Below are 13498 nucleotides of genomic sequence, written 5' to 3' on the forward strand. Positions count from 1 at the left end.
CCAATTGGTTCAGTATCATTTCTTTCCATCTCCTTGAAAATCTTGTCATCCTTCCAAATGCATCAATTAAAAAAAAAAAAGAAGAAATACTAAAAAATGTATACAACTGTACATATAACCAATCCAAATCTGAATCAAATTTAACAAACGTCAGCGATAAAAACGAGCATTCAAAATTATTGCACACAACTTTGTACATGAATATGGTATAAGACTACACGTATGTGCCAATTCAGTACACTGTTGAGCGCCACAGCTGGTATAATCAGAAGTAGCAGACATTTATATGCTATACATTGTTTGATGTAAAATCTTTCTTTTTTTTTTTTTACTTTTTTTTTTTTTGCTGTCATAGTTCACACTGTACAACTTCACATCTTGTGAAAAAAACAAAACAAAACACATATTATTAAGATTTGGATGGCAACCCAAATCTCAGAAACTAACACGTTATTTGGGGTCACACTCAAAATTAAGGCTGCAATCCTGAACAAGCCCCGAAATAATGTGATATTTTGAATGCATTGAGAGTAGTACTAAGGATGACATGGGAGGTCTTCTAACCATTTACTCCAGGCGTAAAATTAGTGATCCATTTGAACTTCCCTTTTTCACACCATTAACGGTGATTGCACTATAATTCCCAGAATATGGCTAACATAGTGAGCTGAAAATGAAAGAGCAACAATTCTTTTTATTAATCACAGCTATATTTCATAATACTGATACTGACTGTATTCAAATGAATTTTCCTGATGTGCCAAGTTTTTATCCCATGCATGGTTCCTGCTCTCTATGCTTTCTTTATCATGTCCCCAAGTACAAAACTGTTATGACCTTTGCTCAGGAAATTGAGAGAATACTACAGTACACATGTTGCTGGGATACTAATGCTTTAGTAAATTCATAGGCATGTATGGTTATTCCAGAATACAGCATACAGTGTAGATGGTTTTAGGGGTTATTTGAAGTGTACATGGCTACTTATGCATTGGAAGTGTCTGTACTTAAAAATACATGAATTTTGTGGAGTTAAATATGTGGTACCCTAGGTATTCTCGTGTTACAAAGATATCAGCCATGCAATCATTATCTCATTATTCTTCAAATGTCATTCGTGCATGACATTTTCAACAGCATAATACCTTTCTACTTGTTCACATTTCATGATACGAATGATACTCAGTATATCTCCTTTGACTATGAAGATGGTTATATATCAGTATATATATATACACTTACATTATACATGCATGTTTTTGGTTGCTGAGCTGTTTCCATGATACATCACTTTGTACTAATCAAATTGTTTTTTATCGCTCTTCATTCTGTTCAGATTTAGGCACCAACTCTAAAATCCGTACGTCTTGCTCGCATCACGACCAGTCACATCGGCCGTACGGCCTGAGGCGGAAAGCGCCGACTCTGTGCTCTGACAGATGGGACTTGGTAAGTGAAGCTGCCATCTTCCTTGTGATAGGAACCTCAATATCTACAGCTATAGCAGTGGTTTTCCTCTACCTACCCAATCATGGGCATTAGGAGCGTTGTATTACTGTATAATTGCTGTCTGTCCTGCTATCATGCATGTTCATGTGTGTGTATGTTTACTTCTGTTGGTATTGATTTGAAATTTGTGGTGTGTTTTGAAATCAAGGTCAAGAATGACCAACAAGTGGTCATTCTTTGGTGTATTGGTCAACTATTTGTTAACACTTGTACTGAAATGATATATTGATGGTCTGAGTACCAATTGATAGTGTTAAATTGTCTAGTCAACCAATCAATATCCATTGTCATAGAGTTGTAGCTGTTTAATGTAAAATATTCAAGATTGCAAAGCAGTGATAACTATTCCCTCTATTATGTGTTATTTTGCCAACATTGTGAAATACTGGAAGTCCATGTTCTATACTAAATATGACTTGTCCCAAAGCTTTGATGCAAAGGACTAATGATCACAATGCAGGTTGCCTCCTCCAGACTTTGACCATACAACATGTACTTTAGCTTATAGAGAATAAATTGTTTTGAAGACGAGGTAATCTGGGGATTCTGTAGAGGTCCAGTCTTCATTCACTGCCCACTGGGGTACATTTGAAAAACACAAATAGCACCAATCAGTGAATATGTGCATCGAGGCATACACTCATCAGTTTATGGTCGATTCCAGTCAAGATCCTTCAGCTGCGTATGTACTGGCATAGAAATAAGTGATAAAGCTGTACACAATTCGCTACAGGGATTCTTGAATGTTTCCAAATTGGACCCACCTTCCCCCTCCATGGTGTCCCCATGCTCCTGGGTCTTTAATGTGTATCGTATGGTTTTACACAAGCCCTGGGAGAGATGGAAACACCTGGAGTCTGCCTATGTACCGTGTATATGGTTCAGGGGTTAGAATGCCTTCAGAGATCTTATGATACATTGCATGGACTTGATCTTATGCCAAGGCAGGCATACTATACATGGGTGACACAAAGCCTCGAAATATGTTTGGCTTGTATGGTTGGATAGTCTGCAATATATGTAGGAGGGCAAAATATATATGTGTATGTATTATGACGTGGTTAGTGTGTACTGATGGAGGGAGTGGCATTGGGTCCTTGACCAACATGACTTCTGAAAGAGACAATTAGTAGATTACAATGTCTCTTCTAGAGAGCAACCTCTCTCTGAAGAAACATATTGCTCAATTTAGAGTTTAAAGGACAGCTGAACTCTTGTGTGCAAAATTTACTTTCTCCATTACAGCAAGTTTACATTTAAACTGGTAGAATAGAGGCACTGATGTCATCACCTTATCTCTTGTGATATTCAGAGTAGTGACTGGTATCAATGTTCTGTTAAAGAAAAGATAAACATAAAATATAAACATATAGGCCTACACGTGTGGTTATATCTACAGTGGACTCCCGTAATAACGAAGTTCTTTGGACTGGCAATTTTCTTTCGTTATGTATCGAAATTTCATTTTAACCGAACAAATAAACAATGAAGAACAAAGAGGGGATAATTTTGCGGCCTGAATTTTTACTTCGTTGTAACCGGAATTTTGTTATAACCATGTTTGTTATAACTGGAGTGTACTGTACTATATATACTTTATAATATAAGTATTCTTTTTCTATGTCGAAGTTTATTGAAACTTCCCCCATTCAGTTGCATCACCTCATTGATCTCTCTTTATAAAAGAATACTTGAACAAGAAGTAGCATTTCATGGGAACACAAAACAGAGCGGTTTCAGTGAAGCAGGTTAAGATTGTCGTTTGTATGCCTGTGTTATGCAGTCATATCATAACAATACTGTATCATAACAATACTAACAATACATTACACAGTCTGTAGTAATGCCAGAGTGCGTGCATATATGTGCTTCTTATTATGACATCACAAAAGAAGTTGGCCAAAGCTGTCGTCCCCGTCAGCCGAATCATGAACCGAACTGTGATCGGACCACTGACTACAGTGGATCAGACTTCTTCGGACTCGGGGAAATTGGTCGCAGCGTAAGCGCTAAAGAGGAGTCGGTAGCGTAGGTCTCTATAGGAAACTTGCGCCGTGCGCTCACGTACGCATTTGACTAAACCACCGGGACCTTGTGCCTTTAAAATGCCCGCGAAAGTTCTAGTCTACAGTGTACACTATATGCATTGAAGGCCAGTGGCAATTTCATGCCATGAAAAAGGCTGTCAGCTCCATTTCACGAAAATTTCATGCCACGAATATATCATGTTTACAGTACTAATACAGTCATTTTTGTTCAGGGTAGCCTTTAGATTAGTGTTACACTGTTCTACCAGAGTAGAGTAGTGGTGATGGGGGAAGCCTGCATGGAGACATAGGGAAGATAGTCTGAAGGGATGAATCATATTTAATCAATACATGGTTCTTGGCACAGCATGCCTCAGACATATGTCATAGTACAACTCATGCAAGATTTGCCTTTTAGTGCAAGTTGCTCTTTAAGGCGCAGTGTAGTTGTAACAAAATTGTTTCAAAGAAATTCTTGAAATCATTTCAGAACAATTGAGTTTGTAGATTACCACGGCTTTTATGTTTGATGACCCACAAATTAAAAAGCTGATGTTTCAGCATTTTGGTCTTTTGTGGAAAACAGTTTTCAATATTAATTTTCTCCTATATTCACATACTGTAAAACAAGATATGCGACATGAAATTTTCAGGAATTGGAGCCAGCAGCCTTTTTTGCGGATGAAATTTGCATAAATGCCACTACCATTCAATGCATATACATGTAGTGCAGACAATAACTTTTGCATGCATTTTAATTTCACAAATTTTGTTCTCGCGAAATTTGCAAAATTAAGATGGATACATGTGAAACTTTCTGGTTTTACTGTAGTAATGCACATTCATATCAAACAAAGAAAAGGGGGAAGCTAAGCACATTAAAAAAAAAAAAAAAAAATGTTATCCCTGAATGCCACAATGGATTAAAAATTACCAGCTGGTCTGTTTACATCATTCTTGAAGTTTTCCTGTCTTAAAGGTGTTCCGGAAACTCAAATTGAATATATGTGGGTTTTTTTATAATTTTTTTTTTATTATTCCTAATCAGTGACTGTAATTGCTTTTAAAGGGACAAACTGTGGCTTTTAGAAGTTGTAGGTGGGGGTATTAATCACAATGACTGATAGTTCTAGTTGATATTTCATTTTCAAGAGAAACCGAGAATATGCAGCTTTCAAAACAAAAATGAACCTACAAGTGCAATCTTAAGTGAGATGTGTTTTTTATGCAAATGTTATGACAAGTAGTGATCATGTCGAGTAGTTTATTTACCCTTTAGGCTTCAAGGTAATGAATGATGTACTATGTGCTAAAATAGTCACTGGTCTGACTTCATGTGAATCTACCAAGGTAATTTCAGTCATGCATTACTAGTGTGCTGCTGCTGTCTAGCATAAAGATGTCAATCATTGTTATGCTAATTATAATTAAACAATGCATGTATATTTTTATCAAGCACAATGTCTGGAACACAGTCTGAACTCCTAACTGGATGCTCTGTTTTGACAAGAACTGTTGATGACGTACATTGCCTTGACAGGACTGGTTTATATGAAAAGCACATTGTTGTGATAGAAATATCAAATTCAATTTAATGATGTACTAATGTATTGTTAAAGTAAACCAACTTCTCTAGTACCCACAGTGTATGTGAGAAGTTTACCATTTCATCCAATACAGTTACAACTTTTTCCCTTAGAAGTAACCATTCATTCAGTTAATACAATGCAACATTAATTTGCAGTGAAGAATACATACTTTTTATTTTTCAATGATTTTGTTTCAAAACAAGGAAATATAGCAGAGATACAATTTATTTGTGCAGGTCTATGATGGACTTTGGATGCTGTGATATCATGGCCCTGTTTAATATGTAAGGTTATAACTGCCATCAGTGGCTCCTATAAACAAGCAAAACTTTAAAATCTCCAGTGTTCTAAACTCTTGTCAGATTTTGGTGAATGTTTGCCATTCCATTTGGATTTTACTGTTTATACTTGAAATCTGAGAACATAAAGTAGAATTGCCAGAAAAGAACTCACACTCATAGATTAAAAGTGAATTTCCTCTTACATTCCACAAATGCTATTTCATTCTGCTCCACCCACCCCTCTTCTTTTTTCTTTTTTTTTGGGGGGGGGGTGGGGGGGGGGGGAGTGGCATTCAGAAAGGAAACCCACCTTTGTAGGCTTTATGATGTGTAAATTCTTTTTTTTTTCTCTCTCTCTGTCATGCAATTTTCCGCAGTCTGATTTGATGAGAAGTGTACTGGAAGAGGAAGTAAATTTGTCATAGAAGACCTGGGTGTCATGCTTTGGTGTTAAGGTGAAAATTGAGCACGAACTTCAAAAACTTCACCCCTAGGCCTTCTACTCTCTTGTTTCTTTATGATAGCCCCAGACAGAGACCTTTTTATTTTCTTATTAGTAGTATGATTAGTAGTATGATTTTATGAGAAATTTACTGAGAGAGGAAGTGCATGTGTCATAGAAGATCTGGTTTGTTATGCATTGGTGTTGTGGTGAAATTGTGCACAAACTTCTCCAAAACTTCACTCCTGGGACTTTTACTCTCTTGTTCCTTAATGACAGCCTCAGACAGACACCACTTTATTTTTTATTTCCACAGTGCTATAATCTACCTAGCATGTGAGATGTAAACTCTAACATATCTCATCAGGATATTGAATGATAATGCAATTCCTTGGCTTTTAATATATCCTGAAGAGGTCAAAATGATAAGTGCCATTCTCATTGCACTCTAAGCAATGTGTGTTTTCTTTTTCTTTCTTTCTTTTTTTGGGGGGGGGGTGTGATCAGGATTACAACCCAAATTTCGAAATGTTGATAATGAAATCAGAAATGACATGATTTTTCGCACAATTGGGCGCGATCCAAATTGCACAAATATGTGCAATTTTTTGCAAAGAGACACAAGGTCAGATTTGCTGTGAGAACGATGAATGCCAAAACTTTTGAGATTTTATATCCCACAATGCACTGTGTGTGTTGCTCCTTGCTACTTTTACCATGCTGTGGCTTGCTGCGGTTTATTGAATGGGCCATTTGTAACATGCGCAGGTCAACTCTTTGCAAATAATCGTGACCCAAGAAGGTTTTTTTTTTTTTTTTTTTTTTTTAAACAGAGAGCACATAGAATCATAAAGACGTGACCCCAATTGTGAACCAAATTTCAAAATTTTTGCAATTAGAAGAATACTATAATTAGTCAGAAATGCCAACTTCTCAGTTTCAGAAAATAATGAACATGCGCTCACACTTTATATTAAACATAGGGAATAGTTTATGTAGTGTGTTGATTCCACAAATAAGAATCCCCTGGTTTGGCCTGACATGTAGTCATAGAAAATGTATAGCACTATCATCATAATGTAGACATTGACCACTTGCACAAATGCATGGTCAGAAGGTATACAAGAAGGCTTTGTCTAGTCGTGATCTGAGTGTTTCATGATAACGAGGTTTGACTGGGCAAACACTGCCTTCCGTGTGACTCACAAGTTTCTAGAGTTCAGGAGGGGAGGCTACAATCAACCTCCTTCCACTTTCTCATTTGCTGCTAGGAATAATATACAGAGCTGAGCAAAATCTAATGTGGCTGAACTCTTTCCTTGATGTCAGTATCACACTCATGTGTACACAAGGGAAGACGTCACAACCTTTTTGATGTAGCTTTTTTACTGAGGGTTGCTCATTCTGTTAGTTATCACTGATAAAGTGTATCTGCAGTTTAGTACTGGTAGTTGTACATACATGTAACTCACTAAATTCTATTGACAGTGTGAACATTGAGAGTATATTTTGCACCTGCTACAGCACAGGTTTCCAAGCCAAGTAAAAATCTCACAGCTGACATACACTACAAATATGTGCATATATTGCTGTGATGTTGTGCTCAGGAAAGAAGCATTGTTGTGCTTGTTAATGAAAAGAATGACCGAAGTAGATTTTATTTTCTTCAACAAGAGTTGAATTTTAAGAAAGATGGGAGTATTTTACAAGTCATTTAAACATTTCTTTAATCCCTATTCTAGAAAGTTCTTTCAGAAGCTTCTAAGTCCATGTTAAGAAAATTATGAAATTGTGAGCATTTAAAAAACCAAAAAAAACCCCCAAAAAACAAACTTAGTTTATTTCTTATTGTGATAGTCAGGACATGGATACAAGTGTGTGAAGACTGATGTTTGCAAACTCAGAAGTACTGAATACACTACCTGCAATGTATTGTGTGTGTACTGGGATAGCTCATTTGTACCCTTTGATCTACTATTAATAAGTTTTCAAAGAATGTCACATGTGGTGTATAGACCTTGTACATGAAAGCTGTCCCATCATAATTTTGATTGTTTGTCCATATCCTGAGTGTGTTGCTTTAGAAAATTGAAGTACATGATGCAGGACAAGAAAGACAACACAGGACTGTTTATGTGTTTATGGAGGACATGCTGTGGAGGAAATATGACAGGTCCAAGTGTAACAGTTTCAGGATGTCAATGATACAGGCCATGTGTACCATCTAATAACATGTTATGATAGTTTAATACATGTACGTAGTTCTCATGTTTGTAGGGATAGAAAAATGAACTATGATACTTAAAGCTGTTAGTCCATCAGTGTCTTAAATCAACAGTGTATAAACTCTTATCTGATGCGGTGTCGTATAACAACATTGCATTGTATTGTGTCGTGAATTGGTATGGTAAAGAGTAATTGGCATAATTGACTTGTGGTGTATACAGATGTAGAGGTGGGAGATAAAAAGATTTCGAAGAAAAAAAAAACCCTAGAAAAAGTCTTAATAACATATTAGTCTCAGTCCGAAAGATATGTACACAGTAATCAAGAATTTGGTGTGTAACTTTAAAGGTAATACTTTCTGAACAGGAACATGCATTCAAGACTGACATGCAGTGACATCGTAATCACATCATTGAAAATAGTATGAAGTAATGTCATCATATGAACATGCAGAACAGTCTACAGATTGTCAGCCATCTTCATGCAATGTATTTCTTTTAGTTTTTATCTGTACAGAGACTTGCTAAATTGTCCTGAAAAACTTGTCCTTACCTGCTACCTCCTATCCTGCTAGATAGTAAAATTACAATACTTGAACTTGACCTCCTTTTGATTGAGTATTCGGAAATACTTCAAGCAAGCACACCGAGGTCATGGGTGTTCTCTTTTTGTGTTAATATTTGATTTGTCTTCATAGAATATCTAGTCTAGTCCAACCGTTCTTTTCCCACCGTAACCCAGTTTTGTCTGTTTGATGGTAGAGACCAGAGTGAGGCGAAGAGTTTGCCAGACTGTCTGGCTCCCTCACGTGGGTGATAGAGGGAAGGTTGTCTGGTTGAGAGGCACCTGCTAGATGCCTGGCTGGCAGGGAAGCACTTACAGGAAAGCCTGTGATCACTATCAAATGGCACATAGGATGGAAGTATCAGTCATAGCTGTTGAAGGCTCCAGAGTGAATACTTCAGCATTCTTATGTCTTTCTTTGGCTAAAGGTGCTGTGATTGCATGTAGTACTTGTCCTTTCTTGGCTCCACTATGCATTTATGGCAGTAAAACACACCTTTTATAAACTCTGTTGTTCAGAGCCATAATACTAACAGTACAAAGGTTAAGGGGAAAAAAGAAATGTTGCAGGTGCTAAAGTTCTGTCTTCTATACCTGGTATATTTTATGATGTTCAGCTGATGGTTTCAGGGGGAAGTGTTATATCACATTGCTATTCTGTTTTGACACAATTTTAAATTTTCAATCTCAAAGGTAGAATTCAGTAATTCAAAGGAACACATTAGTAGCAAATGCAACTGCGTATTGGAAATTTGTCAGGAACTCCAAACACTGTCAGGAACTACATTTGTACCATTACCACTATTATACTATGGCCCTGTCAAGATGAACTTTGGCAGCTTACAATAATCGTAGTGACCATTGTTGTACTTGTAGGTACTTGTATGTAACAACAAATCTACTCGGCGCATTTTCATAGGTACATGTCGTAGCAATTGTACATTGAAAAAAAAAGAATTATTGCAGAAATTAATCAGATTAAGTAAATAGTTTAAAAGCCACTTGTTAGATCATGTTGTCTGTGCTCTTAACCAGTTGTATATGCCACTACATCATTAATACTTTCATAGCTTATTTTCCTAAAGGATTTCTGGTTGTGGTTGTGGCGGTTGTCATGGCATTAAGTGCAAGTTTTTAAATTCTAGTATCAGTATCACATCCAGGATTTTTGTTTTCATTCTATTTTATTTTGTTAATAAGGCCCAGTTATGATTGTAATAATTCATCTGTTATTTTGTCAAGTTTTGTAAACCGATTTGATTGCACAAATCAGATTTCAAGGTCTTCAGAGTGTGGACCGTGGCAAAATGTATCTCTGCTAAGTTTTCAAAGTAAACAGTATCAATTTTTCACATTATTTTATGCAATACAGCATGTGCTGTAAAGTAGTAATTTGGCAAGGTGTATTCTCTTAATACTGACTTTGCTACACATGTACAGTCAGTCTGTGATTATGGAGTAGAAAAATGTCTACTTCCCTGCCATTTCTATATATTTGATATGCACGTATATTACATACAGTAAAGATACAAAATTACATGTGGTGTATTTCCATGTTACAGAAAACTTTCTTCATTTAAATGGTGTAAAATAACTACAGACAGATTTGTGATGTACATTATATTAACATCAATAAACATTATTTTGCACTTTTATATATACATTAACAAATGTATGCCCAACTTGTCCTTCCTTTTGCATAGTAATCACTCTGGAGTGGTATGTAATACTATGTTCCTTTCAGTGTGTGTAATATAAGGCTAATGACTTTCAAGAGTCACATTCACTGTGTTGCTAATCTCCATAACGTTGACAACCCAGGTGCCTGCTGCATTGTATTAAAGTCAAGTGAAGGATGGCATGCTTGTTATCTCCCCACTTCCTTCTCCTCCCCTCAGAGTTCATCACCCGGGTCATCTCCCATGACGAGAGCCAAGCGATCAAGGCTTTCCACTCGCACCGAGACTCACGGATCAGGAGGTAAGCAAAGAGAGATCCTCCTCCTCCTGCTACTCCTTCATCAGCTGCCTCATCTGCTCTCCCCTGTCTCTTCCCGTCACTACCCTCATCACATTCTTTTTATGTCTTCTTTCTTCTCTTTATTCATCAATCCTGCACTTTCACTTTCCCCCCTCTCTCTCTCAGGTTCTCTCACTTGAGACAATAGAAACAAGTCTTCCTTAGTGTCATGATCAATGCACACTGTAGGTCTCACTCACATCTTGTCAATCTCATCATGTCAAAGCTTGGGTGATGAACCCCAATTTCATTGATTAATATTGCCCTGATAGTGAGATGGAGTCAAATAGTGTGGAGAGGATAGGAAGATATCGTGCTAAATTTCAGATGGGGGGAGCAAGATGTCATTCAACCTTTTTGTATATCTATGTAGGAATTATGAACTCAGTTTTTTGATAGTGTGAATGACAGTTGAATTTGTTTAGTAAATGCAGTTATTTCATATTTTTGCCTATAGTTGCACATTTTCCTTTGCAGCCACAATAGTCTTTGTTTTGTTTTTGTTATGTTTTTTTTTTTTTTTTAATGGTGGCAAGTCTTGCAGATATGAATGAATTGAAGCTATTAAACAAATGCACAGAGTGCATGACATTAATTTCTGCTCCAGGGCAGCACACTATTTCTACTGTAAGATGAATGGTTCCTGATGATGCAAGGTTCCTGGTGATGTTCTAACGTACAATCCCCAAGATGTGGGGTGTATTTGATTTTGCATAGGTGTGTACAGCACATGCTATTGAAAGTGCTTTCTCAGGTAAAATTAATGCTTTATTCATCTTGTCATGACTTTCTGGTCTTGGCTCACAAATGTGACGATATAAAAGGAAGCTGAGTCTGATGGGAGAGATATCTTGCCAGTGCTGGAGTGGAGCCAAGATCGTTTGAAATTAAAATATGCTGAGTTTGATGAGGGACATTCATGCAATGCAAAGATATCACCAATGTTCTATCACTCCCTGCAAAGTACACATGTTGAATGACAATGAAAGACTGACAGTAATGTGAAGCATACATGTAGGATCACTGTACATCCATTTTGTATTTAAAGTATGATCAAAACTAATATCCATTTGTGCAATTTGATGTGGACTTCTGAAGTTTTGAAAGGGACTAAGCTTCGGTTTTGCCTTTGGTTGGATGTCGCAACTAGAGCATGACCAAAAAACTTTTGTACAGAATACACCGTTATGGCATCAAAGCAAAGGCTGTGACAAAGATCTTTTTAGCAGTATCAAAGGAATAAACCTTTTAAGAGGTCTCAAGGAAAAATTAATTCTCGTACAAAGACCCACAGTGACCGGTCAACAAACTGTGTGTAAAGGATTGGTGCTTGCGGGATCCTTGTCAATGATTAATGTTTAGCTTGAGTCGATGCACTCTTTCTGAGAGTTCATAAATTTTACGTATATTTTACTGAGAATAAAAGGATAAGAGTTTTTTTTTTTGAAAATTTCTGCAGAGCTCTGTTTGAGAAGAAGGAATGTGGTATCTTTAGAGGCATACTGTTTGTTGGTACAACCTAATTTAGGTTTGTCCTTTTTTTTTTTTTTTAAGAACTTACAGGCATTTCCAGTACTGACAAAACTGCCAACATTCCAACATAGGGATGGTAGATGAGGCATACTGTAAAACGAGGAATGTGCGCGTGCATTTTAATTTTGCGAGAGTGAAGATTCACAAAATTAAAATGTACATGAAATTTTTTGTCTGCACTATATGCATTGAATCTAAGAGGCAACTCGCAAAAATTTCATGCTGCGAAAAAGGCCGTCAGCTTCAATTTGCGAAAATTTCAGCCGCAAAAAAAAATCTTGTTTTACAGTATCTCCATTGTCAGCACCAGGAGTGTCAATCTGAAGAGTATGACCTGACATAAATGCCTACTATTCTTGTTATCATCATCAGACTTGCTGATGATGCACTGGTATTGAGAGTGTCTGATTCTTGTTTTGTGGCAGCCCCGGCAGGAGATGACAATTTCCTGGAGTTTTTGATGCCAGATGAAATCCTCATCAAAATCCTGTCATACCTGCTGGAGAAGGATCTATGCAATGTAGCTTGTGTCTGTAAGAGGTTCAACACACTTGCCAATGACCTCACATTATGGTAAGTAAGCAGTTTACATAAATTATTACCTATCTTTCTTATTGTATGCTCTCTATACTAGAAATTTTGTTGAAATGTTTTTCATATACAAGATGAAAAGATGTTGAGAAAGCACGAAATCTATCTTGTAAAATGCATATATTTACTTTAACAATCGCATACAGATTCTTAGAAGACTTTTCCCAGGGCAGCCTGAGACAACCTTTTCTTAGCAAAGCTGGTTACATCATGATTTGTATAATGTGTTTTTTGTTACCTTCATTTGTTTGTATAAAGATAGTAACCTTCCATGACTGCTTACTGTTTATCTGCTGTAGACTCTGTCTGATGTCTGGCTAGTTGAGGTTACTGCTTTCAAGAAGTTTGCAGTGGCCAAATCATACATGACGTGTATGTTAGTCTGCGTTTGCCCTGCTTGTTATTACAGTGTATTATGATTCTTTCCCCTGTTGGTAATGAACAGGAAACGCCTGTATCAATCTGTGTATGAGCTGTCCCTTCCCCTCCTGCGACCTGCACCAACCAAGTTCAAATTTGTCCAACCCGACAAGCTAGATGTGCCAAACATATGGAAGGAGAGTTTCAAAACTCTGGTGAGTTATGCATTTTTTAAACATCTTTCATCTTCACAGGTTAGACTGTAGCCTTTTTTAATTATTCCCGTGAGACATTCTCCAGACACATGCATTTAGAAGACAAAATGTCAAGAATCAATAAGTGTTTTTATATCCGTGT

At 36.9% G+C, this 13498-nt stretch overlaps 1 protein-coding gene across 1 annotated transcript in view; it reads left to right on the forward strand.

The window, feature by feature from the left end:
* LOC140233061 (F-box only protein 11-like) overlaps positions 1–13498 on the forward strand; it is a 63770-nt gene that overhangs the window by 32117 nt on the left and 18155 nt on the right. The window contains exons 2-5 of the mRNA XM_072313183.1: positions 1337–1449; positions 10537–10618; positions 12616–12763; positions 13227–13356. Coding sequence (XP_072169284.1) covers positions 1337–1449; positions 10537–10618; positions 12616–12763; positions 13227–13356 — 473 coding nt within the window. The remainder of the gene's footprint in view (positions 1–1336; positions 1450–10536; positions 10619–12615; positions 12764–13226; positions 13357–13498) is intronic.

This window comes from Diadema setosum, chromosome 1 (genome assembly GCF_964275005.1).
Source record: "Diadema setosum chromosome 1, eeDiaSeto1, whole genome shotgun sequence".
NCBI lineage: Eukaryota > Metazoa > Echinodermata > Echinoidea > Diadematoida > Diadematidae > Diadema > Diadema setosum.